We start from the raw sequence: 27,330 nt of genomic DNA on the forward strand, positions 1-27,330 counted from the left end.
TCATTTAAGTGTTTTTATACCATCCTCTTTCTCTTTATGAATCCTCTACGTCTATCCCTTACATTTTTTAATTCTGGCACTAGCACTGGAAGGATATTTCAGGCATCTACTAGCCTCCCTGTGAAAAAGTATTTCCTGATGTTATTCCTAAGTCTGCACCCTACAACCTCAATTCATGTCTTCTAGTTCGACCAATTCCCTGTCTCTGGAAAAGATTTGTTTATATATAAATACCTGTATCATATCTCTCATATCCCTTCTTTCCTCTAGTATATTTATTTTTAATTAAGAATGTATTTTTTATTTTCTATGTATACTATTTAATTACACTGCAACAAATAGTATATCAAATGAAAACATGTAATGGAAAAATTATACCATAAAAGCATTACTAAAACATAACACTTTAAAAATGTTTAAGTAACCATATGAAAACAAAAATCAGAACATTGTAAACCACTTTAGTGTGTTAACCCCCTTTGAAACAGTGGCCTAGTGGTTAGGGTGGTGGACTCTGGTTCTGGGGAACTGAGTTCGATTCCCACTTCAGGCACAGGCAGCTCCTTGTGACTCTGGGCAAGTCACTTAACCCTCCATTGCCCCAGGTACAAATAAGTACCTGTATATGTAAGCCACATTGAGCCTGCCATGAGTTGGAAAGCGCGGGGTACAAATGTAAATAAAATAAATATCATGACCCTGTTTTCTAGAACTTTCTTTCCAATGAAGCAATTTACTTTTTGTGCATTATTGATCCCTTTCAGGTATTTAAGTTCTTCATCATATCTGCCTTATCACTCCTGTAGGTTCTTCATAATTAGACCTTAAGTCTCATAGAAATTTTGCTAGAGACCCTGCACTATTTTGGTATTCGTAGGGACCATCTCCACGCTCTGTCCTTCCAATGACAAGGCCTCCTGAACTAGACAATGTACTCAAAGTGAGGTCTCACTAATGATTTGTACAGTGGTGTTATCACTTCCATATTTCTATTAAAAATACCATATATCGCAAGGGTAAATGACACTGTAAGCGAACTTCATAAATATATCAATAAATGTGTGTTATGTGCTCAGAGTTTTTTTTAAGGTTTCATCTCATGGGGTGCACAACAGAAGCATTCCTACCACCACATCTTTAATAGTGGATGTTATCAGCGCATATGAAAGAAGTGGTCATCTATTTTGCATTACCAGATAAGTTTGCTGCTTTTTGTCATCATCAAGATTTGTGGGATGCAAGTCCTTGTTGCTGTACTTCACACTTTTCAATGTTCCTTGTATTTTCCCTGTACCTGCATATCCGCAACTACATGCACTATACTTCTGGAACATGCAGCTATGGAAAATATAAGGAACATACATATCTTATTGTGTGTATATGAAGGTAGCACACTTCATAATGATCCATATAAGGAAGACTCCGCACGTAGGCCCTGCAAGCGTGACGCCAGTCCATGAACGTCCATGCTTTATGGCCATCCATGTGTGGAGCCATTATAGATGCCAAGACGTGCACGTACTGATCTGTCCATATATGGGATGGAGCTGTGCATGTAAGGACGTCCATCACGCATGGGTGTCCATATAAGGCGATGCATGCTTTCCAACGCTTGTTCACTGAGAAACTTGGCGCTGCGTAGAGAGCCTAATTTCAGCCAAGCTGAAACCATGTACCTACTGCACCTGTGCTTGAAGCACAGGCGCATTCTTTATCGCCACCACCACCACCTGCCTCCCAGGAGTCTCTCCATCGAAGCCTGGGTTGAGATAAGGGACAGGTTGGAGAGGTAAGTGTTTGCTCACCCCCCCCCCCCCCCCTCCTGGGCTATCAGGGCCCCCTCCTGTAGCTACATATATAAGAGCTCCCTCAGCAATGTAAGCACTAACTGTAGTCTGCATTCCAGGATAATCAGTGATATGTGCACATGCGATGAAGCTACAATGTAGTAAATTTAAAACGAATCAGAGAAACTTTTTCTTCACTCAACGTGTAATTAAACTCTGGAATTCGTTGCCAGAGAATGTGGTAAAGGCAGTTAGCTTAGCGGAGCTTAAAAAAAGGTTTGGACGGCTTCCTAAAGGAAAAGTCCATAGACCGTTATTAAATGGACTTGGGAAAAATCCACTATTTCTGGGATAAGCAGTATAAAATGTTTTGTACTTTTTTGGGATCTTGCAAGGTATTTGTGATCTGGATTGGCCACTGTTGGAAACAGGATGCTGGGCTTGATGGACCTTTGGTCTTTCCCAGTATGGCAATACTTATGTACTTATGTAAATTTAAAAAACGAAAGCTTGAATTAACATGAATCCACCAACAAATAAATAGACTAGATTCCATTTAGACTTTTTTTTATGTGCAATGATGGGATGTTAGGTGGCTTCTTGTTGAAGTCACTAAGGGGCCCTTTTACTAAGTCACATAAGCGTCTACACGAGCCCAATATGTGCCAAAATGGAATTACCACCCGGCTACCGTGTGGCTCTTGCGGTAATTTCATTCTTGGTGCACGTCCGATACAAGTGGCTGAAAAATAATTTTTATTTTCGGACGCACGCCAAGTGGCAGTTGATGTGAGTAGGTCATTACTGCCTGGTTACCACGTGAGACTTTACCACTAGGTCAATGGCTGGCGGTAAGGTCGCAGACCCAAAATGGACATACGGCAATTTTGATTTTGCCGCACGGCCATTTTCGGCAAAAATGTTTAAAAGGCCTTTTTTTACAGGCGCACTGAAAAATTGATCGGCGTGCGCCCAAAACCCGTGCTTACACTACCACAAGCCATTTTTCAGCACACCTTAGTAAAAGGACCTCTAAGGTCTGAGCACATAACACAAATTTATTGATATATTTATGAAGTTCACTTATAGTATCATTTACCCGTTCCAATATACAGTATGCTATTTTTATTTGTTCACAATTAAAAGGATTGGGATATATTTAGTAGTTTTCTCCCCATTTTTATAATTTTTTGTGTTTCCCTATTTCTATGAGTCGTGTCTGTCATGTACTCCCACATCCTCCCAGTATAGTCCCTGCCTGTAGTCTCTTCTGTTTTCGCTACCTTGAAATCATCAGGCTCAGCCACCAATAATTATTTTTCTTTCTTTCTGACTACTAGCATCTCACTCACTGTGTATTGCTTTCTTGGATTTCTGCACCCCAAATATGTAGCTCTATAATTTTTGGTATTGAAACGCAGCTACCACACAGTCTATGCAGGATGGTAAAACTATGCTGAAATCCCAAGTATAACACACCCAATACTTGTCTGCAATCTAATTAATTAGACACTGATCAAAAAATGTGATAAAACTCATGTGGCAGAATCATCCTCTCACAAAACCAAGCTGCTTCAATTACAATCACCTGGGAACCCTCTTACTAAAGGGTTGGCGAGCAGTAACAGGCTTGCTGTATGCCAGGGGTGTAGCCAGACCTCGGCAGGAGGGGTGGTCCAGAGTCCGAGATGAGGGGGCACATTTTAGCCCCCCCCCTGTGCTGCCGATCTCCCCCCGCCACTTTTGACCCTCCCCATCACTTTTGACTCCGCCCACCTACGCCACCGACCCTCCCCCGCCTCCATCAGGAACCTTTGCTGGCGGGGTCCCCAAACCCCGCCAGCCGAAGTCCTCTTCAGCGCCGGTCTCCGGTGCGTTCGCTGATCTGTTTCTGTGAGTCTTGACTCCTGACGTCCTGCACAAACTTGCAGGATGCCAGGAGTCAAGACTCACAGAAACAGATCAGCAACCGGTGCTGAAGAGGACTTCGGGTGGCGGGGGATGGGGACCCCTGCCAGCAAAGGTACCTGGTGGCAGCGGGGGAAGGTCGGCGGCGGGAGGGGGGGTTGAAAGTGGCCGGGGTCGGCAGTGGGGGGGGGGGGGGGGGCAAAAATAGAGGGGGCCAGGGCTAAATCTGTGGGGGCCCATGCCCCCGTGGCCCCACCTAGCTATGCCCCTGCTGTATGCCAATCCAGAACTACCTCCTGCAGTAGCCCGGTGATAGTTCCCACACCCAGCATGTGCCATTTCTGGATTAGCATGGGAGCCTAACGGATGAGTCACAAAAGTGAATGATACATACCTGTAGCAGGTGTTCTCCGAGGACAGCAGGCTGATTGTTCTCACGACTGGGTGATGTCCGCGGCAGCCCCCACCAACCGGAAGAAGCTTCGCGGGCGGTCCGCACGCAGGGCACGCCCACCGTGCATGCGCGGCCGTCTTCCCTCCCGTGCGCGACCGTTCCCGCCAGTTGAATGACAAGCAAAAAGATGAAACGCAACTCCAAAGGGGAGGAGGGAGGGTAGGTGAGAACAATCAGCCTGCTGTCCTCGGAGAACACCTGCTACAGGTATGTATCATTCACTTTCTCCGAGGACAAGCAGGCTGCTTGTTCTCACGACTGGGGTATCCCTAGCTCCCAGGCTCACTCAAAACAAGAACCCAGGTCAATGGAACCTCGCAACGGCGAGGGCATAACAGAAATTGACCTACGAAGAACAACTAACTGAGAGTGCAGCCTGACCAGAATAAATTTGGGTCCTGGAGGGTGGAGTTGGATTTAAACCCCAAACAGATTCTGCAGCACCGACTGCCCGAACCGACTGTCGCGTCGGGTATCCTGCTGGAGGCAGTAATGTGATGTGAATGTGTGGACAGATGACCACGTCGCAGCCTTGCAGATCTCTTCAATAGTGGCTGACTTCAAGTGGGCCACTGACGCTGCCATGGCTCTAACATTATGAGCCATGACATGACCCTCAAGAGCCAGCCCAGCCTGGGTGTAAGTGAAGGAAATGCAATCTGCTAGCCAATTGGAGATGGTGCGTTTCCCGACAGCGACCCCTAGCCTGTTAGGGTCGAAAGAAACAAACAATTGGGCGGACTGTCTGTGGGGCTGTGTCCGCTCCAAGTAGAAGGCCAATGCTCTCTTGCAGTCCAATGTGTGCAACTGACATTCAGCAGGGCGGGTATGCGGCCTGGGGAAGAATGTTGGCAAGACAATTGACTGGTTAAGATGGAACTCCGACACCACCTTCGGCAGGAACTTTGGGTGGGTGCGGAGCACTACTCTGTTGTGATGAAATTTGGTATATGGAGCATGAGCTACCAGGGCTTGAAGCTCACTGACCCTACGAGCTGAAGTAACTGCCACCAAGAAAATGACCTTCCAGGTCAAGTACTTCAGATGGCAGGTATTCAGTGGCTCAAAAGGAGGTTTCATCAGCTGGGTGAGGACGACGTTGAGATCCCATGACACTGTAGGAGGCTTGATAGGGGGCTTTGACAAAAGCAAGCCTCTCATGAATCGGACGACTAAAGGCTCTCCAGAGATGGCTTTACCTTCCACACGATAATGGTAAGCACTAATCGCACTAAGGTGATTCCTTACTGAGTTGGTCTTGAGGCCAGACTCTGATAAGTGCAGAAGGTATTCAAGCAGGTTCTGTGCAGGGCAAGAACGAGGTTCTAGGGCCTTGCTCTCACACCAAACGACAAACCTCCTCCACTTGAAAAAGTAACTCTTTTTAGTGGAATCCTTCCTAGAGGCAAGCAAGACACGGGAGACACCCTCAGACAGACCCAACGCAGTGAAGTCTACGCCCTCAACATCCAGGCCGTGAGAGCCAGGGACTGAAGGTTGGGGTGCAGCAACGCTCCGTCGTTCTGCGAGATGAGAGTCGGAAAACACTCCAATCTCCACGGTTCTTCTGAGGACAACTCCAGAAGAAGAGGGAACCAGATCTGACGGGGCCAAAAGGGCGCTATCAGAATCATGGTGCCGTGGTCTTGCTTGAGCTTCAGTAAGGTCTTCCCCACCAAAGGTATGGGAGGATAAGCATACAGGAGGCCGGTCCCCCAATGGAGGAGAAAGGCATCCGACACTAGCCTGCCGTGTGCCTGTAGTCTGGAACAGAACAGAGGCAGCTTGTGGTTGGTCTGAGAGGCAAAAAGGTCCACCGAGGGGGTGCCCCACTCTCGGAAGATCTGGCGTACCACTCTGGAATGAAGCGACCACTCGTGCGGTTGCATGACTCTGCTCAGTCTGTCGGCCAGACTGTTGTTTACACCTGCCAGGTATGTGGCTTGGAGGAGCATGCCGAACTGGCAAGCCCAACGCCACATCCCGACGGCTTCCTGACACAAGGGGCGAGATCCGGTGCCCCCTGCTTGTTGGTGTAATACATTGCAACCTGATTGTCTGTCCGAATTTGGATAATTTGGTAGGACAGCCGATCTCTGAAAGCCTTCAGTGCGTTCCAGATCGCTCGGAGCTCCAGGAGGTTGATCTGCAGATCCTTTTCCTGGAGGGACCACAGACCCTGGGTGTGAAGCCCATCGACATGAGCTCCCCACCCCAGGCGAGATGCATCCGTCGTCAGCACTTTCGTGGGCTGCGGAATTTGGAATGGACGTCCCAGGGTCAAATTGGTCCGGATGGTCCACCAGAGCAGTGAAGTGCGGCAGCTGGTGGAGAGGCGGATGACATCTTCTAGATTCCAGGTGGCCTGAAACCACTGGGAAGCTAGGGTCCATTGAGCAGATCTCATGTGAAGACGAGCCATGGGAGTCACATGAACTGTGGAGGCCATATGACCCAGAAGTCTCAACATCTGCCGAGCTGTGACCTGCTGAGTCGCTCTGGTCTGCGAAGCCAGGGACAGGAGGTTGTTGGCCCTCGCTTCGGGAAGGAAGGCCCGAGCCGTCTGGGTATTCAGCAGAGCTCCTATGAATTCCAGAGACTGTGTTGGCTGGAGATGGGACTTTGGGTAATTTATCACAAACCCCAGCAGCTCCACAAGTTGAATAGTGCACTGCATAGACCGGAGGGCTCCTGCCTCCGAGGTGATCTTGACCAGCCAAACGTCGAGATATGGGAACACGTGCACTCCCAGCTTGCGTAGATACGCCGCTACCACCACGAGGCATTTTGTAAACACTCGTGGAGCAGAGGCGAGCCCAAAGGGCAGCACACAATACTGAAAGTGCCTTGCGCCCAGGCAGAATCTGAGATACTGTCTGTGAGCTGGCAGTATCGGGATGTGAGTGTATGCGTCCTTTAAATCCAGGGAACATAGCCAATCGTTTTTCTGAATCATTGGCACAAGGGTGCCCAAGGAAAGCATCCTGAACTTTTCTTTGACCAGGAATTTGTTCAGGCCTCTCAGGTCTAGGATGGGACGCATCCCCCCTGTTTTCTTTTCCACAAGGAAGTACCTGGAATAGAATCCCTGCCCTTCTTGCCCGGGTGGTACGGGCTCGACCGCATTGGCGCTGAGAAGGGCAGAGAGTTCCTCTGCAAGTACCTGCTTGTGATGGGAGCTGAAGGATTGAGCTCCCGGAGGACAATTTGGTGGCAGGGAGGCCAAATTCAGGGCGTATCCGCACCGCACTATTTGGAGAACCCACTGGTCGGAGGTTATGAGAGGCCACCTTTGGTGAAAAAATTTTAACCTCCCTCCGACCGGCAGATCGTCCGGTACGGACACTTTGAGGGCGGCTATGTTCCCGTGGATCCAGTCAAAAGCCCGTCCCCGGCTTTTGCTGTGGAGGCGCAGGGGGCTGCTTAGGTGCACGCTGTTGACGAGAACGAGCGTGCTGGGGCTGTCCCTGTGCCTGACGAGGCCTTCGGGCCGGCTGGGTGTACCTACGCTTTGCAAAAGAATAGGGCACAGCCTGCCGGGCCCGGGAAAAACGTCCACCTGCTGAGGTGGATGCTGAAGGCGCCCGGTGGGAGAGCTTGTCGAGGGCGTTTTCCCGCTGATGCAGTTGGTCCACCAGCTGCTCGACCTTCTCACCAAAAATATTATCCCCCCGGCAAGGGACGTCGGCCAGTCTCTGCTGGGTGCGGTTGTCCAGGTCAGAGGCACGCAGCCATGAGAGCCTGCGCATCACTATACCTTGGGCCGCAGCACGAGATGCCACGTCACAGGTGTCGTAGATACCCCTGGACAGGAACTTTCTGCACGCCTTCAGCTGCCTGACCACCTCCTGATAAGGCCTGGACTGCTCCGGCGGGAGCTTATCGACCAGGTCCGCCAGCTGCTTCACATTGTTCCGCATGTGGATGCTCGTATAGAGCTGGTATGACTGGATGCGGGTCACGAGCATGGAGGATTGGTAGGCCTTCCTCCCAAACGAGTCCAGAGTGCGAGACTCCCGCCCCGGGGGTGCCGAGGCGGTATCCCTCGAACTCCGTGCCCTCTTGAGAGCAGAATCCACGACCGCCGAGTCATGGGGCAATTGGGGCCGCATTAACTCTGGGTCCGAGTGGATTCTGTACTGGGACTCTGCTTTCTTGGGAATGATGGGATTAGATAGCGGTCTCATCCAGTTCCGAAGCAGTGTCTCTTTGAGGACATTGTGCAACGGCACCGTGGAGGACTCTCTAGGTGGTGATGGATAGTCGAGGACCTCGAGCATCTCAGCCCTCGGCTCATCCACAGAGACCACGGGGAAGGGAATGCAAATAGACATATCCCTTACAAAGGAGGCAAAGGAGAGGCTCTCAGGAGGCGAGAGCTTCCTCTCTGGTGAAGGCGTGGGGTCCGAGGGAAGACCCGCAGACTCCTCTGAGGAGAAATATCTGGGGTCTTCCTCTTCCCCCCACGAGGCCTCTTCCTCGGTATCGGACATAAGCTCATGTAGCTGAGTCCTTAACCGGGCCTGGCTCGACGTCGAGGCACCGAGGCCTCGGTGTCGTCGAGCGGTGGACTCCCGTGCCGGCGGGGACGAAGCTCCCTCCATCGACGTCGACGGGGACTCCACCTGCGTGGCGGTCGAGACCGGCGCCGCAAGCGGCGGCGGTGTCAACGGCCTCGGCACCGGGCTAGAGCTCGCCGGCGCCAAAGTCAACGGCGCCAAGGGCGCAAGCACCCCCGGCGCCGGCACAGCCTGGCGCATCAGCCCTTCCAGGATCCCTGGAAGGATGGCTCGGAGGCACTCGTCCAGGCCCGCTGCCGGGAAAGGCGGGGGGGCCGGTAGAGGTGTCGGTGCCGGAAGCTGCTCGGGTCCAGGAGACTGCACCGAAGTGCTGGGACCCTGATGCGTCGGTACCTCCACTACCGAAGGGGATCTCTCCTCTCGACGCGGACGCTTCGGCGTCGACTCCTCGCCGGTACCGAGCGCTGGGTGCATCGAAGGCAACCGATGACGGTGCTTCTTGGATTTCTTGCGGTGCCCGTCATCGGTGCCAGGTGGAATGGAGGAGGAGGAGGTCGATCCCCCTCGGTCTCGAGGAACCGGGTCAGACAGGGTTCGGTCCCGAGGGCCATGGGCCGAGGGAGTGACCGGGGCCGATTGCCCACGCGGCCTCTCACCCCTACCCTCACCGGAGGACCGGCGGGCCGACGGGACCTGTGCTCCTGGGGTCGATGCCATCTGTGCCGATTTCTCGGGCCTCGATACCGGTACCGAAGAACCGGCCGTCGATACCGATGCCATCGAGGTCGACGTCGAGGGGCCGGCGCAAGTTCCAAAAAGACGGTCCCGCAGAACTTGCCTCGCAACCTGAGTCCGTTTCTGGAGACCAAGACACAAAGAACACGACTTGATATTGTGCTCCGGCCCGAGGCACTGGAGGCACCAAGCGTGGGTGTCGGTCTGCGAGATTGGCCGGCCGCACCGACCACACTTCTTAAATCCACTCGGGACCTTCGAGGACATCGACGGAAAAATCGTGTCGGTGAAGTTAAAGTCGTCGATGGTGGCGGTAAATCACACCTCGAAAAATAATCGACCGCGCGGCCACAAGGCCGCAACGCGACGCCCTCGCTAGAAAACGAGGGAGAATAAAGCGCGTGCTCTTTTTTTTTTTTTTTTTTTAAAGGAAAAAAGAAAACTGGAGCGCGCGGCAACAGAAACAAAAAAAAAAAAATAAACGAATTCGCGAAGAACGCGACGGTTTTCCGGGGCTGACTAAGAGAGAGCGGCAGTCGCACGACTCTCTCCAGGCGCGGAAAAGAAAGGACTGGCGGGAACGGTCGCGCACGGGCGGGAAGACGGCCGCGCATGCGCGGTGGGCGTGCCCTGCGTGCAGACCGCCCGCGAAGCTTCTTCCGGTTGGTGGGGGCTGCCGCGGACGTCACCCAGTCGTGAGAACAAGCAGCCTGCTTGTCCTCGGAGAAAGGTAGTGACGTGAGGTCTGTCCTACACCCATACAACTCTGTTTTTTTCAACAACCCTTTGAAGATACATGCTTCCACAATTTCTGGACATTTTATACAGCGATACTAATATTTCCTCGACTGTAAAGGAATATTATATAGCCCCTGACACAGCCCTGCTGGTCGAAACACGGCCAGTGTCGGGCTGATTCTGAATATTTTTGTCATATAATAAATTTATATTTTTCTCTCTTATCGATCTGCTCTTTTGTTTTTCACTTACCACGTGGCCATTTATTTTTGTGAAAAAAGACAGCCTTTTTCCTGCTGCTGTAAAAGGGGGACTCAGCGCAGATCAAAACTATGTGCTGATGCTAGCACAGGACCCCTTTTACTGCAGCTTAGTTAAAGGACACCCTATCTTCAATTTTGAGTAGGGAATTCCCTTACAACTCCCTATCCTATACACACTATGCAGGGGAGGGCGGAGGAGGGGGCTGCTACTCATAAATCTTTTTATTGGATCATCATGTTACTCTATTGTGAAGGAGGAAATACAAATTTGATGGTGCAGAACTCCAAAGGACGCCACAAAATTGATGTGAGTAGGCAACAAAGTCACAGACTGAATTTTAACACAGAAAAATACAAGCTAAAGCAGACGGGAAAACACCACAATCCAAACTTCTGCACAAGAAAAGGCTTTGGTTTGGTTCTTACCACTCAAGATAAAAATCTTCGACTCATTTTGGAAAGTTCTGGAAGTACATCAGCCCAATGTGTAGTAGTGCTAAAACAGCTATAAGAAGATTAGGGATTATTAAAGGAGAATTTACAAAAGAAAAGCATCATAATACAATTATTAGAGCTTGACATTTCTGGGTGTCAGCTCACCAAAGGCAAGCAGAAATTTCGTGCTGGTGCCTTAGTAGTCCCAGTAGGCTGCTGGGGCTGGGATATGCTTCCTTCATTACTGCTCTCCCCATTTCTTCCCAGAGCTATTGGTTATTAGCAACTTTCAGTAATCCACCTTAAGATCATTTTGGAGGTCGATGCAGTAAGGGTGCGTTAGAGCTATGTGCCAACACTGTGGGCCCGATTCTATATATGGCACATAAATTTATGTGCAGTAAGCAATTACGCCCAAGAGTATTCTAAATACTGTGCATAGATTTATGTGCAGTATTTAGAATACGCTTAGGCATAGTTAATGCGAATCTACACGTGTCCATTTACGCCAATGAAAAGTTGGTGTAAATCCCTGCATGTAGATTTGTGCAGTGGCCCTTATTTTATATCTATGCGCATACATTTTGGAATGCCCATGAAACACCCATAACCACACCCCTTTTTGCCTGTGTGCATTAGAATTTAGACGCAGTACATTATAGAATACGCTTAGCAATGTACATGCGTAAATTTTAATTTGTGCCAATTAGTGCTCGTTATTACTTGTTAAGAGCTGTTAACAAAGCTGATTGCCTTGCTAAGCCAATTAATTATATGCATAGTTATAAAATACACCTGGAGTTATGCACAGAAACGTGCGTAAATCTAGGCACGATATATAGAATCCGGGGGTGAGCGCACAACTTCCTCATAAAAACCTAATGCAAAAATCTGGCTCCCCAATGCAGTAATTAAATAGGAGGCAAATCAGCCCAGTGCAAAAAATGTGTGCTAAGCTAATAGAGAAACAAAAAAGCGGAGAGGAAAATCCTCACGCAAATCAAGGACAAAGAAAACGAAAAAGTGAGGACAAATGTAGAGGAAATCCAAGAAACTTTATTGATAATCGGATTATTAATAAAGTTTCTTGGATTTGCTCTACATTTGTCCTCACTTTTTCCTTTTCTTTGCTAAGCTAATAGGCCAGAGTGTACTGGACACATGCATACAAGGCTGCTCTAGTGTCAACTGGAGATCTTGTGCAAGACCCCCAGCTGACACTATCTCAAACCCAACTTTCCAGTCCCCTCCTCTGGACACTCCTGACACCGCATGTGGGCCCTACTGGACTCCCCAACCCCCAACATGCTGATGGTTCAAGTGGGTTCCCCCTTATTATTATTAACATTTGTATAGTGCTACCAGACGCACGCAGAGCTGAACACCTGACACAGATAGTCCCTGCTGAATAGAGCTTACAATCTAAAAGTAATACAGACAGACAATTAAGGGTGATGTCAATTAAGATAATTAAGACAATTAAGTTAATTAAGAGTATTAAGTCAATTAAGACAATTAAGGGCGAGGGAAGTACTGGGTGAGAAGGAACAAGGGGAGGCAAATGAGTAGTAGCTAGGAGCCAAAAGCAGTGGTGAAAAGGTGGGTTTTCAGCATAGATTTGAAAACAGGTAGAGATGGAACTAGACGTACAGGCTCAGGAAGTCTATTCCAGGCATAAGGTGCCGCGAGGGAAAAGGAACAAAGTCTGGAGCTAGCAGTGGAGGAGAAGAGGGACGACAAGAGAGATTTGTCCAGTAAGCGGAGTACCCCATACACCTTTAAATTTGGGAAGGAGTGATGCCCACTCTCTGCTGCCTCTGCACCACCATCTTGAAAATGGTTACATCAGTCTGCCAAATAAAGGATTGCCTTATGTTTATTAAATTTGATATACTGCCTTATCGAGCAGGCCACCAAGGTGGTTTACAATAAAATATAAATTAAAGACAGAAAAATGTTATAGAGAAAAAGAATTGGAAATAACAAAGTTAGTTTTCCTGGTGCATCAGACACCATGATCCCATACCAAACATTTAGCTGTTGTTCACCTGTGCACCAAATGATTTGGTAATTAATGTCTTGAGTGCCATTTTAAATCTAGGCCAGGCATGTTTTGAATGTAGGGAAAGCGGAAGTAAATTCCATAAAATGGGGAAAGTATAAGAAAATGGCACAGTGGCAACTGGACTAGTCTCACTGAGAGGAAGAAGGACTTCTACCAGTTCTGTTGAGGAGGGAGCTATAGGTGGATGCCATAAAGACATTGCAAATGTTCAAGATATATTGGTTGAAGGTGATGAGGACCCACTCATGGTAAAAGTCAGGCTGCCATCTATCTGTAGCTCTGAAGAGCTCTACTGACCCTCACTGTAGACCTTTGACACCTGTAAAGAACAGAGCTTTGGCGTTCCTTCTCCAGTTCCCTTAAAAAGGTAACTCCTTCTGCCCTTTCACAGATGAAGACACACTCAGGGACCCTTTACTCAAAAAGTACCAGCCCATAGAACAAGACCCGTCACCAAAAACTCAGGATCATGACCCTTGACAGCCCTCTGGGAGCAGCTGAGGTCTGGACCCCAGGTCCTTTGTGTGCTTTTTACAAATACTCACTGAACAGCAACTGGTTCTATATGGCACCTTACTTAAGCACACCCTAGAGGCTGCATTGGCACCCAATGCCGCAGCCATCTACAGGTCACCACTACCAAAGTCACTGAATCTAGACAAATGCTCAGATCATAGAGCACATCTGCTAGAAAGGCTGCTCCTGGACTCCAAGTGGGCCACCTCTGTGGACTCTAGCAACTACTTAGCAAGAGGGCACCAGCCAAATAGCCCCCCACACCTGGATGTTTGTACTCCCGTTGCTGAGGAAACAATCACCTGCTTGAGAAGCTGCTCCACCTGTTGTGGGCTTCCTTCAGTGTAGAGCCCCCTTAATGAGAATAGTCTTCTTGGGCAGCGCTGTAACCAGAGCATTCACCTTTGGGAGACAAAACAATCTGTCCTGTTCCTTGCACAGCAGGGAATAGAGCCTGCCCAAGAAATTCGTGCCTCAAATACCCTCTGGTGCTTACTACTCAGCTAGGACCATCTCCAATAGGGCCCTATGAAGTGGGAAGGCCTTGGGCGACATCCAAAGGCCTTTCAGAATGGAGTCCACATTTGAGGTCTTTGTCTAGGTTGTTGTTGAAATGCTAAGCTTGAGGTCACAAAATCAATTAACTGTATCCCTCCTTCCAGAACAAGTGAACTACTGGGAAGTCCTCCTCATCCAGGAGAACCCCATCCCCAGGGAGCCTCTCATAGTGAGCCCTCAAGCTCCTACTGTACTTGTCTACCCCCTACATCTCCTTTTGAGGGGACACAGGTGGGATTAGGGTTTGTTCCAGGTCTGACCCAACATTCTGGTGCCTGGGTCCTGTAGACCCTCAGATCTCAGGGTCCCTCTGCAGCCAAGGTGGGGAACTCTATATTTGGGAATTGACATATTCCATGACGATTTAAAAATCAAATGGGGCCGCAGGAGCACCCCTCCACCACTTAGACCTCCACTGGGTGGGAAATGGGCCCTATCCACCACCCCCACCTCATGGCACTATGTTCCTTGAGCCATGCTGAACATTTGGTGCACCAGCTGCAAAATGGCTGCTGTTCCCACCAAAGCTCAAAGTATAGCAGTTGGCAATGTCAGGCTGGGAGAAGGCTCAGCACTATATCAATCTCCCTCTGGGGATGAATGTGACCGCTGCCCAGGCACAGTGGAAGTCAGTGGTACTGTTTACCTGCTGGTTCCAGCAAATCCTTGATTTGATTTATGAACTTAATATGGCACTTAACACAACTGAGGCTTTTAGGCAGTTTACAATATTAAAGTGATAACAAACAACAAAGTATAACACACAATGACTAATTCAGGGGAAAAATATTGCATATGCATGTCCAATTTAGTAAGAGAAATTATGAAGTCCAGTGTAGATTTGGTCCATAACTCTTCTCAAATATTCAAGTTTTCAAGGCTTTCTGAAACAGCATCTAGTTAGAAATACTACTAACTCTGTTGGTAACGAGTTCCATAATGATAACAGAATGCTCTGTTTCTTGTTTTAGTTAATTTAACAGAACTCAAAGGTAGCTGAATTATACATATCTGAGAATGTAACATGCACCGAGGTATATAGTTCCGTAGTTTATCTGACATATAAGTAGGAATACCCCCACTAAAAGCCTCTTAAACCAGACACAATTTAAATGAATAGGAAGCCAATGCAGCTTGATAAGTATAGACGATACATGATCAGACTTTTTCACCAGTAACTTAGCAGTCAGCTGTATTTTGGATTAACTGTAATCTTTTATAACTTCCTCCTAGCATCCCCACACTGCCAGCACAGAGAAGATTGCCATCGACCCTACTCTGGGCCCAAACCTCCCAATTCACCTCACTGGGGAAGAGAGTCTGGGCCTGCCTAACCTAGCCCTGCCAGTACCTTTAAACACCCCTGGTCAATTCTGCTCTTCTGGTTTCTTTCTTTTTTTTTTTTTTTAATCAACTTTATTCCTTCAGCCAGCCATAGGAATAAAGTTTGACTGCCAATTTTATCTCTTTCTTTGAAATACTGCAGGGTCGTACTGGAGGAAAGAGAGAGCCCCCCCCACCTTTCCCCGTTGGCAGGGGCTCTGTGGGGGATCTCTGGCCACAAGCCCTGCCAAGTGAGAACCTCTGGGCTCTTAGGGCTGTAGGTCAGACCCCAATGGGTTCAAATGGTATAAGGATTGTGGCCCCAACCCCAGGAGCTACACTGGCGAAAAGGACTCAACTGCAAGGGAGTTGCTTACCTATTAAAAAAAATTGAAAACCCTGCTGCCCAAATCCAATCTGAATTATCTGTTAGACACACTGAAATACAGAAGAATTCCTGACTGCATAGCATATATACTGGTTATGTCACTGGGAGAATTCAGTATCTCTACCTCTATCTGCTGATAGAGGGACACAACCCATTGGTTTGGACTGGTCTAGCAGAATGAAAAGGAAATACATTTAAGTTAATGTACTGAGAGGCGTCACCTGAAGTTCTGTGTATCTCTAAGCCATTACTACTGGAAACAGAGTCTGAAAGAAGATGGACCGATCACCCCTTTACACAAGTCCTGCTTCTTATATGCTTCCCTCTGAGCACCTGCTGCTTGCCACCACTGAAGACTGCTGTTGGGTTGAGGGAGGGGGAACCTCCATTACTAAATTAAATCATTCAAAGCTCTATTTACCCCCAACAGTCTATCTCCCTTGCTGCCTTACTGGGTCTTGGTGGCAGTAGGCCTCTCCCTTCCCCCTTTACTAGGCCTCTGCAGTGGAAGCAGGTCTCTGTGGCAACAGTTCCCCCTATCCCACCTCTGCTTTTACCGGGTTTTGCCAGCAGCAGCGACCTTGCCCCCTTTACTGGGTCTCGGCTGCAGGGGTCTTCCCCGCCCGTTACTGGCTCAGGGTGCTTCAGGCCCCAGCTGAGATAAAGAAATAATGGCAAGAGAACCTTGGATTCACTCTCATTGTTGCTATGGGAACTGGAACATACCATGGTACAGCAGAAGTCATACCTACATCATTAAGGATGGCTGCATCACAGAACTCACACACAGCTGAGAGGCCCCCTACACTAATACACCATGGTACTGCCCCTCAGGAAGTGACACCTCTGCTGAGGTTTTGGTACCTGAATCTTGTACACTCATGACTTGGAAGATAACGGCAAAAAGCAGATGTAGTAACCATGTTTCGTCTTGAAACGGCTGCATCAGGGGATAAATTAATGCTCCTTCTTCTCAGTGCAACATAGCCATGTTAGGCACAGATGTGTAAATCACTGGGAGCCCTTGTATTTTAAATAAAGACTTATCTTCTTATCATGTTTGCCTTTTGCTTTTATCTTCCACATTGGATTTGGTGGAATGTTTGCCTTGTTGTTTTTTCACCACTGATGACTTGGTACTAAAACTCAAGAGGGCTGCTACTCTATCTCAAAATCAGAGTTAAACACATAGGAATAACTACTCCCCCAGTCCCAGACATCTGTCTTATAAAATCAGTCAAGCTGTTAAGTATTCCTTTAGACACGCTTTGTAAAATTAGCAGCACAGAGTCAAGACAAGCATCATCCAATTTATACAAAAAAAGGAGATATTAAAAAAGGAGACAGGATATTCTGCACTTTTCAAAAACAGAGGACTGAAGAGCATTAAAAAAAACAAAACACTTGTGACTTCACATCAGCCAGTCCTAAAATCTGAACCTATGCAGGAAAAATCTGTCATCACTGTTGTCCTCATAACATGTTTAAAGCATTAGCAACCTCCATTTTTATGTATTGAATTAAACTCCATTCTTACATAAAATATTAATTAATTCTTTAAAAGGAACAGTTGGAACCTTTTCATCTTAAAATAATGCAAAATATGTCCTTTGCTCATAAATGTACAGTGCATTTTATAAAAAGTGATCAGTGCTGATGGGACTTCCACTTATCCATGAACAGAGTCATTATTACAGAATAGGAAAGGTAGCCAAAGAAAATGCAGAAGGTGCAGGTCACTGGTCCAACAGAGAACAAGGACATAATGAAGAAGATGAGAAACAGAGACAGCAGTGTCCGATAGCTGGCCAGAAATCGAAGGCGGATCCTGGGTTTCTGCGCTACTGTCAAATTCCGGCACATCACTGGACTCTGCCTGCTCTTTTCTGTTGAGAAGGAGCTGTCCAAGTGATACCGACAAAAGCTGCCAAGAAAGTCTTGTCTGGAGCAGAGAGCCTGCATCTTACCTGCAAACTATACAAAGAAAAGCCCGGTGTTAGAGAACACAAATCTGGAAAATCATTCTTTCAGGCAGGATGTTATTGGTTCTGGGGTTTCTCTCTCTGAATTCCAAGGAGCCTCGAAAATCAACTCACACAAACAAAATGACAGCAGGGCTGAAACACTGCAGGACGAGAATACTTTTTTCCAAAAAGCTCTAGCAAAATACTTAAGAACAAAACCTTAAGAGATCAGACATATTTATCACTGAACCATGTGTTAGGATCCCAAGATTTCTTTTTATTGAGAGTGGGAAACATTTTTAACTGCTATCCAAATTTTCAGGAGGTGGGGGGGGGGGGGGGGGAATTCTTCACCTAGACAGGAACATTTATTTTTCTATTTTTGCGTTTTTTTAAAAATACATTTGAAAGAAGTCTTTTATTTAAAAACCAGCATGATAATAAGGCAAAATGAATTGCTTAACAAGAACATAACAAGGGGGTTAGTTATCAAGCTGCGTTAAGGCATTATTTGCCCCTTAGGACACATTAAAGAACTCCAACGCATGGGCACCAGTGAGGGCAGGAAAAACTAGGGATTACTCTTGCCTGACTTCACTATACACTAGAGATGATAGTAGGCCTAGGGGGGAGGCCTGGCTTTAGGGTGCTAGATTGACACGGGTGGTAGGAAGGCAGCAGCTTCAGCAAACACAGGCCCCTTTCAAGATGCGGCCCATGAGCATCGGGCCACAGTTTGGTGGCCCAATGTTTCTGGGTGGTAAAATAACACCAGAATTTTGTTGGGATCATTTTACAGGCTATAACGAGGTGAACACTGACTGGGTGGCGTGCACCCAGTGTCCACCACAAGCAGTGCTATAATATTTACAAATAATGAGCAGCTCTGTATGTCTTTACATCTCATTAATATGTACCGCAGGGTACTCTGACTGCGTTATGGCACCACAAATAACAGGGGCTAGCTTGATAACCCCCCCTTATTGTATTATTCTTGTTAAGCAACTCCTTTTGCCTTATTATTATGCTGTTTAAATAAAGCTCTTTGAAATTAAAAAAAAATTAGAAATACCTTGCCCATAGGGTGAAAAAGAATTTCTCTGAAAATTTGGACAACAGTTAAAAATGCTTCTCCCCTGTCAACAGATAGGGAATCTCGGTGCTGGCGACCTCTGGTGGTAGTCTCATTGTACTGCCACTAGGGGGTCACATTTCCATACCAGGGCAGGCAATATGGTGATATGGTGATAGTGGGGTATTCAGGTGCTCGCTTCACATGGGTCTTCACATGCCTCGAAAATGGCAGTGCCCAGAGCATCCTGAGATGCGCTGGACAGGGAGCGCATTCCAGGATACACTGGGCAGGGCTAGGCGCCGCCATTTTTGAGGCAGCGCCAATGAAAGAGGAGGCCGCCTCACTCCTCCAACCGAAGGTAGGGGGCGGGAAAGGGCTACTAGACCACCAGGTTGGGGGGGGGGGGGATTGACCAGGGACATCTGAGAGGATGTTGGGGGGGGGGGGGGGACAGGTTAGAGGGGCTGGAGACCCAATGGATCTCCAGCCCCACCCCTGAACCTCTGTCAGTGGTGGTGGTGGTGGGGGGGGGGGGGGGGGGGTCGGGGAACCAGAGGTCCACTGGACCTCCAGCCCCCTGTCACTGGGGGATGGGGGGGGGGGGGTCGGGATTTCTGTAGGGGGGGCTGCTGCTGCATTGTGGGGAATGGGGGCCTACTAGCATGTAAATGCATGCTGGACAGGACTTATCATTCCTCCCCAAAGGTATGCAAACACTAACGACAGCTCTGAGTTGGTGTTTGCAGCAGCCGGTATGTCAATCTTTGGCGCGCTGGTTGCTGATCATTGGGGATGAATAGGTTTAGCATCCATTTGCATGCTACTTGCGCTGAGCCCTTGTTTTGTATGCATTTGCATACTAGTTGCGTTCAGAGCCTGCAAGTGCATTGTTTCACGCGCTCGGGGGCTCTGATCATGGGGCGGAGCAAACGCATGAGCTAGTATGGCGCTGACAGCCTCTAGCACTTGCGTTGATCATCGGCCCATTATGACCTTGTCACCCCTTCTCTGAGATCACTACACTGGCTCCTTATCTATTTCTAGCTCAAACTTCTTCTACTTAGCTACAAATGTCTTCACTCTGCAGCTCCTCACTATCTCTCCTTCCTTGTGACAACCAATCAGGCAAGCTGTTCTAATATTCTGTTTTCTTTTCAGTGCAAATAAACTTTAGAAGATCCAACTTTAGTCCTGAGCTATGGAGCTAAGACTGAAAACCTACATGACCTTACCAAGAATCTCTCTCTTATACAAAAGACATGCAAGGAGAATAAACTGATGACTGAACCACTTGCTAAGCATCCCTCTATGCGTTGTGCCACAATGGTTCATTCTTGTGCTCAGTACAGATGGTCCTTAAAAGAGTTCTAGAGCAGGGCTTCTCAAAATCTGTCCAGGGAATCCCCCAGCCAGTCTGATTTTCAGGGAATCCACAAAGAAAATGTATAAAATACATAGGAACCTTCTGATACCATTCCTTGCAGTACAGTGGTGTAGCCTTGGACTTTTGAGATTATATTTATATTTTCATTCCTCAAAGAGGGCCATCATGAACATTATCTTCTTTCAGCATACTATAGCATACTTATTTATTGAAGCATAAGCCTGTATATGAAGAGTGCTTTTGAGCAACTGTACTCCTGTCATTGACTGTCTTGAAAGTATCGCTCCTCTGCTGCTTCCCTCCCCCAAAACAAATCAGCAGAAATGGCAATGACCTGTGTGAGGCCTCACAGCCTCTGAAGGCTTGTGCCCTTTCTACAATGACGACAAAGTAGGGGTGCGGTCGGGAGTGCCTTGCCACCTAAACACCCATTACCAGAACAGGTGAATATTAAGCTTTCAACAGGTCACTCCCATCTGATTTTATCTGTGCCCTTTTCCTCCGCTGCCAGCTCCATTTCCACACTTCCCACTTTGCTACTCCAAAAACCCTGAACAGTCTTCCTGGGCTGGTGTGTCATACTACCCTCTCTGGCCATATTCAGATACTGCCTAACCCCCACCCCCCTTCTGACATTGTTCTCCATTAGTTTAGCCTTCTTGATTTTAACTGTTTTTACTGTAATGCATCCATTTCCCGAAATGTATTTTGTATCTGTCCCAATTCAGAAAAGGGATGGCCTCTTATCTATATCTCCTCAGTACCAAATACATCTAGGAGCGCTACAGAAATACATAATTAATCCAAAATACATTTACTGGCACTTCCCAAAACTCCGTGCAGGAAAGGATTCACATTTTGTCTCTCTTACCCTTTCATTGATTGCTGATGAGAAGCGGAAGAGCCAGCGTACCAGCATGGCATTCTCATAGCTTCGGATTGGCTGAAGCTCAGGGTCGCCCTGATATTCAATCTCAAACCTGCGTAAGCCATTGATGATCTGCATTCAGAACAGAATTGTTTGTTAAAAGTTTGAAGAGTGAACTGACTCTGGTCCTGATGAATACGTTTGATAGTAACATCAGATGTGCATACCGGGATACGAGGCAATGTCCTGTTATGGACTGAGAACTAATTAAAAGAAAACAGAGTGGGGTTGAATGGACAGATTTTTCATTGGAGAAAGTGAATAGTGGAGAGCCACAGAGATCTGTAGCGTGACTGGTGCTTTTTAACATTTATAAATTGTCTGGACACAGGAACGAGTGATGTGGTCAAATTTGCAGATGGCATAAGTACATATAAGTACATAAGTAGTGCCATACTGGGAAAGACCAAAGGTCCATCTAGCCCAGCATCCTGTCACCGACAGTGGCCAATCCAGGTCAAGGGCACCTGGCACGCTCCCCAAACGTAAAAACATTCCAGACAAGTTGTACCTAAAAATGAGGAATTTTTCCAGTCCATTTAATAGCGGTCTATGGACTTGTCCTTTAGGAATCTATCTAACCCCTTTTTAAACTCCGTCAAGCTAACCGCCCGTACCACGTTCTCCGGCAATGAATTCCAGAGTCTAATTACACGTTGGGTGAAGAAAAATTTTCTCCGATTCGTTTTAAATTTACCACACTGTAGCTTCAACTCATGCCCTCTAGTCCTAGTATTTTTGGATAGCGTGAACAGTCGCTTCACATCCACCCGATCCATTCCACTCATTATTTTATACACTTCTATCATATCTCCCCTCAGCCGTCTCTTCTCCAAGCTGAAAAGCCCTAGCCTTCTCAGCCTCTCTTCATAGGAAAGTCGTCCCATCCCCACTATCATTTTCGTCGCCCTTCGCTGTACCTTTTCCAATTCTACTATATCTTTTTTGAGATACGGAGACCAGTACTGAACACAATACTCCAGGTGCGGTCGCACCATGGAGCGATACAACGGCATTATAACATCCGCACACCTGGACTCCATACCCTTCTTAATAACACCCAACATTCTATTCGCTTTCCTAGCCGCAGCAGCACACTGAGCAGAAGGTTTCAGCGTATCATCGACGACGACACCCAGATCCCTTTCTTGATCCGTAACTCCTAACGCGGAACCTTGCAAGACGTAGCTATAATTCGGGTTCCTCTTACCCACATGCATCACTTTGCACTTGTCAACATTGAACTTCATCTGCCACTTGCACGCCCATTCTCCCAGTCTCGCAAGGTCCTCCTGTAATCGTTCACATTCCTCCTGCGACTTGACGACCCTGAATAATTTTGTGTCATCTTCAAAATTGTTAAATCAAATAGATTGTCAGAAATTGCAGGAGGACCTTGCAATATTGGAAGACTGGGAATTCAAACAGCAGATGAAATTTATTGTGGAAGTGTGCAACATAGGGAAGAATAACCCAAATTATAATTGCATGATGCTAGGTTCCACATTAGGAGCCACCACCTAGGAAAAGGATCTAGGTGTCATTGTGGATAATGCTGTATAATGAATCTTCTGCTCAATGTGGCAGTGGCCCAAAAAGCAAACAATGCTATGAATTATTAGTAAAGAAACAAGAGAATAAAACAAAAAATATCATAATGCCACTGTCATGGTGTGCTGCATCTTAAATACTATGTGTAATTCTGGTCGCTGCATCTCAAAAAAAGAAATGTAGTGGACTTAGAAAAGGTACAGTGAACAGTGACCAAAATGATTAAGGGGATGGAACCAGGGCCGTGGAGTTGGAAGCAATTTTCAGTGGAGTCAAAGTTGGTAAAAATGTACCAACTCTCCAGCTTCAAATTAAAAACTTAAATTATAATATATGGTAAATTTATCATTTTATACTTTTTTTCATTCAAGGTATCTATTCAAACATCAAATAAATGTATTTTGTAGTCTATTAGTCCTAATTCTGTACATAAAGAAATATCTTGTGTCTCTAATTAATCAAATTTCTCTTAGATTTATACTATACATAGTAGGAGTCAGAGTCAGACAGTAGAAAAACATTGGAGTCAGACCAGGAGTCGAAGGTTTGGTATACTGACTCCACAACCCTGCTCCCAGGATGCCTGAATAGAAGCATAATCTCTTAGTCTGCAACTGCTGCTGCATCTTTTGTTGACCCATTTTCCAAAGTTTCTATGGAACTTTGGAAGGCTAAGTGCTTTGAAAATATGCCTCATAGTATTCAAATTGTGATCAAACCAGGGATCAATACACTGCTTAATTTTCTCCATTCCTTTTCAAATACTTCCAATATATTGAATATTTATTACATTTGTATCCCACATTATAGAGATGAAAAGAAAGAGAATACCACATACCAAGTTAGTCCTGTGACAACACAGCAGGTTAAGTACAAATGGACAGAATGGGTCCTTTACTGCCAACTTTTTATGAGGAGACTAGCAAGGCCTTTTCACCATTTCTAATCTTGCCTTTATCTTCCATTGCAGAACTGCACCTTGCTCTTAACACATCAAAGCTTTCCTCTTACCTGATACCTGCCCAGTGGGGTGAGAACCATGCCACTCTCACTCATCATGCAGTCTGGAAGCTGCTTCTTGCCATTCTTATCCTGAGATGCAGAGACACTTGCCATCAGCTGAGTTAGCTGTGTCGTGTTTAACTACCAGAGAGAAACGACGAAAGGAAATTCATTCAAAATCTGCTGGACGTTTTGGAAACCGTTTGCTCCTTAAGTGAAACTTGCTTTACCAAGCTAAGCAGAACACCTTAATGACCCAAGGCGTTGCAAAACATCAAACGCATATATTGTGGGAGGAAACATGGTACAGACTGAGGCTGGATGACTGAGAAGCGTCTAATACTATGTAATCCTAGCAATTTCCAATTCAAAGCCAACTGTTTTCTCTTGGAAAATTTTGCAGCAAGAATTTCAGCTCCAGTAGAAATAATCATGCTATAATCTCTTTACGTACCTACATCTTTACTATATCTGGTAAACGGAACTCTTTGAGGAGAAAAAGAGGATTAGTGGAGTCTTTGAAGTAGAATTGGTCTTGATCAATATATTATTTATTTATTTAGATTTAGCTCACATCTTTTCCAGTAGTAGCTCAAGGTGAGTTACATTCAGGTACACTGGGTATTTCTCTGTCCCCGGAGAGCTATCTAATTTTGTACCTGAGGCAATGGAGGGTTAAGTGACTTGCCCAAGATCACAAGGCATAGCAGTGGGATTTGAACTGGCCACCTCTGGATGTCAAGACTAGTGTTCTAAACACTAGGCTACTCCTCCACTCTAGGAATATTGCAGAGGGGCTATTTTGCACAGGAGAAAGACCTGCAGTAGAATTGAACACCTCCAAGGGTGTCAAGAGAATAAGAAATAATGTAAGACAGCTTCAGGAGAGGTTGAATGTTTGGTGCTTAAGATTTAGTCTCGTTAAAAAAAAAAAAAAAAAAAAAAAGATTTAGTCTCATGCATTTGGGATTCATTACACACTGGTAGGTAAGAAGCAGATATGCATTAAGCAGGACAGACCTTGGGATGATGTTTATTAAATGTTTTGATATATTGCCTTTTCTGTAAGAACAGGCCAAAGTTGTTTACAATAAAATTAATAAGTTAATTAACTAGAAAAGGAATGCCAATTATAGATAGGACAGAATGCAGTCACACCCAGTCTATCATTCACAAACAAGAAAGCACAAACACACAGCCATCAGTCTTCTGTTCCATCTCAACTGAATTTGTATGTTCATCTACCCCAAGTGGAAGAATCTCAACTGGGCAGACTGCATGGATCATTTGGATTTTTGATGCTCTCAGTATGTAAATACAGAGGTAGGTCCTGTGGCAGCAATTTTATTTCAGAAAGCCTATGGCTATGGGTCAGCCTCTGGATTTGGACCAACAGGCTTCGAGTCAAGTCAGTCTCTTGTCTGCTCTATGTACGTTTTTTGTTGTTGTTGTTTTCTTTTACTTTCTTCCTTTACTATCTTGTCCTCTCTGATCACTGGCATTCCTTTCCTTTTTTGATTTAATATGTACACTGCCTTGTATGTCCCTTTGATAGGAATTATATCAAGTGATTGCTAAACCATAAAATAGTTAGTCTAAACTATACCCTGCTAAAGGAATCTAGGTGGTAAAACAATAGAACAATGCAAAATTATATACCATAATCAATTCAATATTAAAAATCAAAACAGTTCAGAAACCTTGGAAAAATCACTGTCAAGTCAATTAATTTATGAACTGAGCTCATAAAAAAAAAGAAAAGAAAATCACCATCTAACAATAATCCTTCACTGTCCATATCCATCATTCAGGAACAACAACAACAACAAAAAAGCTAGCATGGACATTGGCCTATCTACAACAACTAGTAACTATTAGTTCATAAAAACAATTTCTGTACAGTTTTAATTTTGGACACAGACTCATGGAAAATGAAGACAATAAGAAACTGGTTTTATACCCTAAATATCTGACACAAGTACTCCAGTGCCTTCTCCAAGTATTCGTCCGTCTTGCGAATGGTGTCATGCCCCACCTCATCCAAGTCATTGCCTGTGTAGGAGCCATTCAGATCAGGAGAGCCAAACCCAAGCCAGGAGAAGAAAGACTGGTTAGCAACAGCCTCCGAGGAGTGGTCCGATATAGATTTCGCCGTCTGCTTAGCTTGGGCTATTAACTGCGATAACCTTAATACCTGAGAATAAAAGTATGAGTGGCTGAACAATATTTACAGGATGCAGTGGAAAATTCAGCTAGAAATGTACTGGTACAGGTGCAGCTGTCTGCAGAAATCACATCAGGTCTTTTTCAGTGACCAAAGCTGACAGAGACAAGAGGGACTTCTGGGCTCCACGTTGCCCGATTGCCAAGTAGTATCATCATGTAAGAATTACCACACCAATGCTATTTTAGAAAACGTGGGTTATCAAGTTTTAGTAATAAATAAAAAAACAGAACTTTCCTTGGGTGGGGTCTAGGGGATATTGTATGTTTTCTACTGTTTATTATTATTATTATAGAAAATGAGCACAGCAAAACAAACATATTTCTCACTTAAAAAAACAGAGCTTTCATGCTCAAGACAGTAAGGGGGTAATTTATAAGGTGTTGCCTTGTTTTACAAAGCATACGTGGTGGTTTTCTAGTCATTTATGCATATAACTCATATAGAATAACACCTAGTAGAAAAATGTGTCGTGATTTGATGTGTACTTTGCATGAGCGGAACACAAATATATGTAAATTGTAGAATTCTAACATTTATACGTGTACATGCTAGCATGAGAGAGGGGTATTTTTTTTTTTAAAGATAGCTTTGGGTCACTTGCAAGTAGCTCTATTTTTTAAAACTTTTTTTTATTTGCAAATAAAAATAACAGAACAGCCAGGTTCAGAATAAACAGTCAAACACATTTCAGGCATCCATACGGTACAGAGTATTCTAGCTGTAGCAATATAATCAGGAACAATTTCTAATTTATAAAAAAAAAAAAAAATCTCCCCCTTCCTCACCTCAAACAAGACCACTGCTCTGCTACATAGTCAGGGGCATTTACACCAGCTATAGAGCTGATGCAAGTTAATGTGCCTTAATGTAAGCACGTTTGACCTTTGCACTAGGATTCTATAAAGAAAAGTAGATGCCTTAAAAGGTGTACCAGAACCAGCACCTATAGTTGATATGTGATATAGTTACCTTCCACGTGACTCACCAACTTACCAAAACACGGACCTCAGGGCCAAACATCTGCTTGTACTGGCAGTCTTGCCCCTCCAGGCTGTAAACATGGCTCTTTACTTTAAAGGAGGCGTCTGTGATAGCAGGTGGCCAAGAGGATAAGAAGCTGCCTCCAAGACTGGGGCTCAGGAAAACACGGTGCTGCCTATGAGGGATTATGTGCTCAGGTTCAAGGAACAGCTGCTCACCTGGAGAGGGAGGGGACATTTTTAATTTGTTTGGATTTTACACCTGTGTTTTCAATCTTGGGCACCGCTTCATTTTTTTTTAACCCAACAGTTTCTTTCTGTTCCTTTGGTCTTCAAACTCAGCCAGTCAAAACTAGGGCCAAGTTCTGGTGTCATAAGCCTTCATTTGCAACTGCCTGGGGGATTTTTTTCCTCCTAGTTTTATCTGCCCTCCTAACTTACCTTGGTTCAATCACAGAATCAGTCTTTGGTCAGAGACCAGGCACCAGGGCTCTGTCCAAAATCTAAGTGAATGAAGGAAACTCCCTTT

General features: G+C 46.0%; 2 protein-coding genes across 10 annotated transcripts in view; both read right to left on the reverse strand.

Annotated features, from left to right (window-relative positions):
- Positions 1-10,882, reverse strand: part of LOC115480918 (coiled-coil domain-containing protein 74A-like) — a 91,433-nt gene extending 80,551 nt beyond the window's left edge. Inside the window, exon 1 of the mRNA XM_030219903.1 lies at positions 10,832-10,882. The gene's annotated coding sequence lies outside the window, so the exon portion shown is untranslated. The remainder of the gene's footprint in view (positions 1-10,831) is intronic.
- Positions 10,883-16,980: 6,098 nt separating this feature from the next.
- The window catches only part of SMPD4 (sphingomyelin phosphodiesterase 4), a 99,669-nt gene continuing 89,319 nt past the window's right edge, over positions 16,981-27,330 (reverse strand). For all 9 annotated transcript variants that reach the window (XM_030217877.1, XM_030217878.1, XM_030217882.1 and 6 more), the window contains 5 exons: positions 26,815-27,020; positions 25,555-25,788; positions 23,604-23,735; positions 20,985-21,113; positions 16,981-17,664 (listed from right to left, as the gene is read on the reverse strand). In XM_030217877.1, coding sequence (XP_030073737.1) covers positions 17,338-17,664; positions 20,985-21,113; positions 23,604-23,735; positions 25,555-25,788; positions 26,815-27,020 — 1,028 coding nt within the window. In that variant the 3' untranslated portion in view covers positions 16,981-17,337. The remainder of the gene's footprint in view (positions 17,665-20,984; positions 21,114-23,603; positions 23,736-25,554; positions 25,789-26,814; positions 27,021-27,330) is intronic.

This window comes from Microcaecilia unicolor, chromosome 11, assembly GCF_901765095.1.
Source record: "Microcaecilia unicolor chromosome 11, aMicUni1.1, whole genome shotgun sequence".
Lineage (NCBI taxonomy): Eukaryota > Metazoa > Chordata > Amphibia > Gymnophiona > Siphonopidae > Microcaecilia > Microcaecilia unicolor.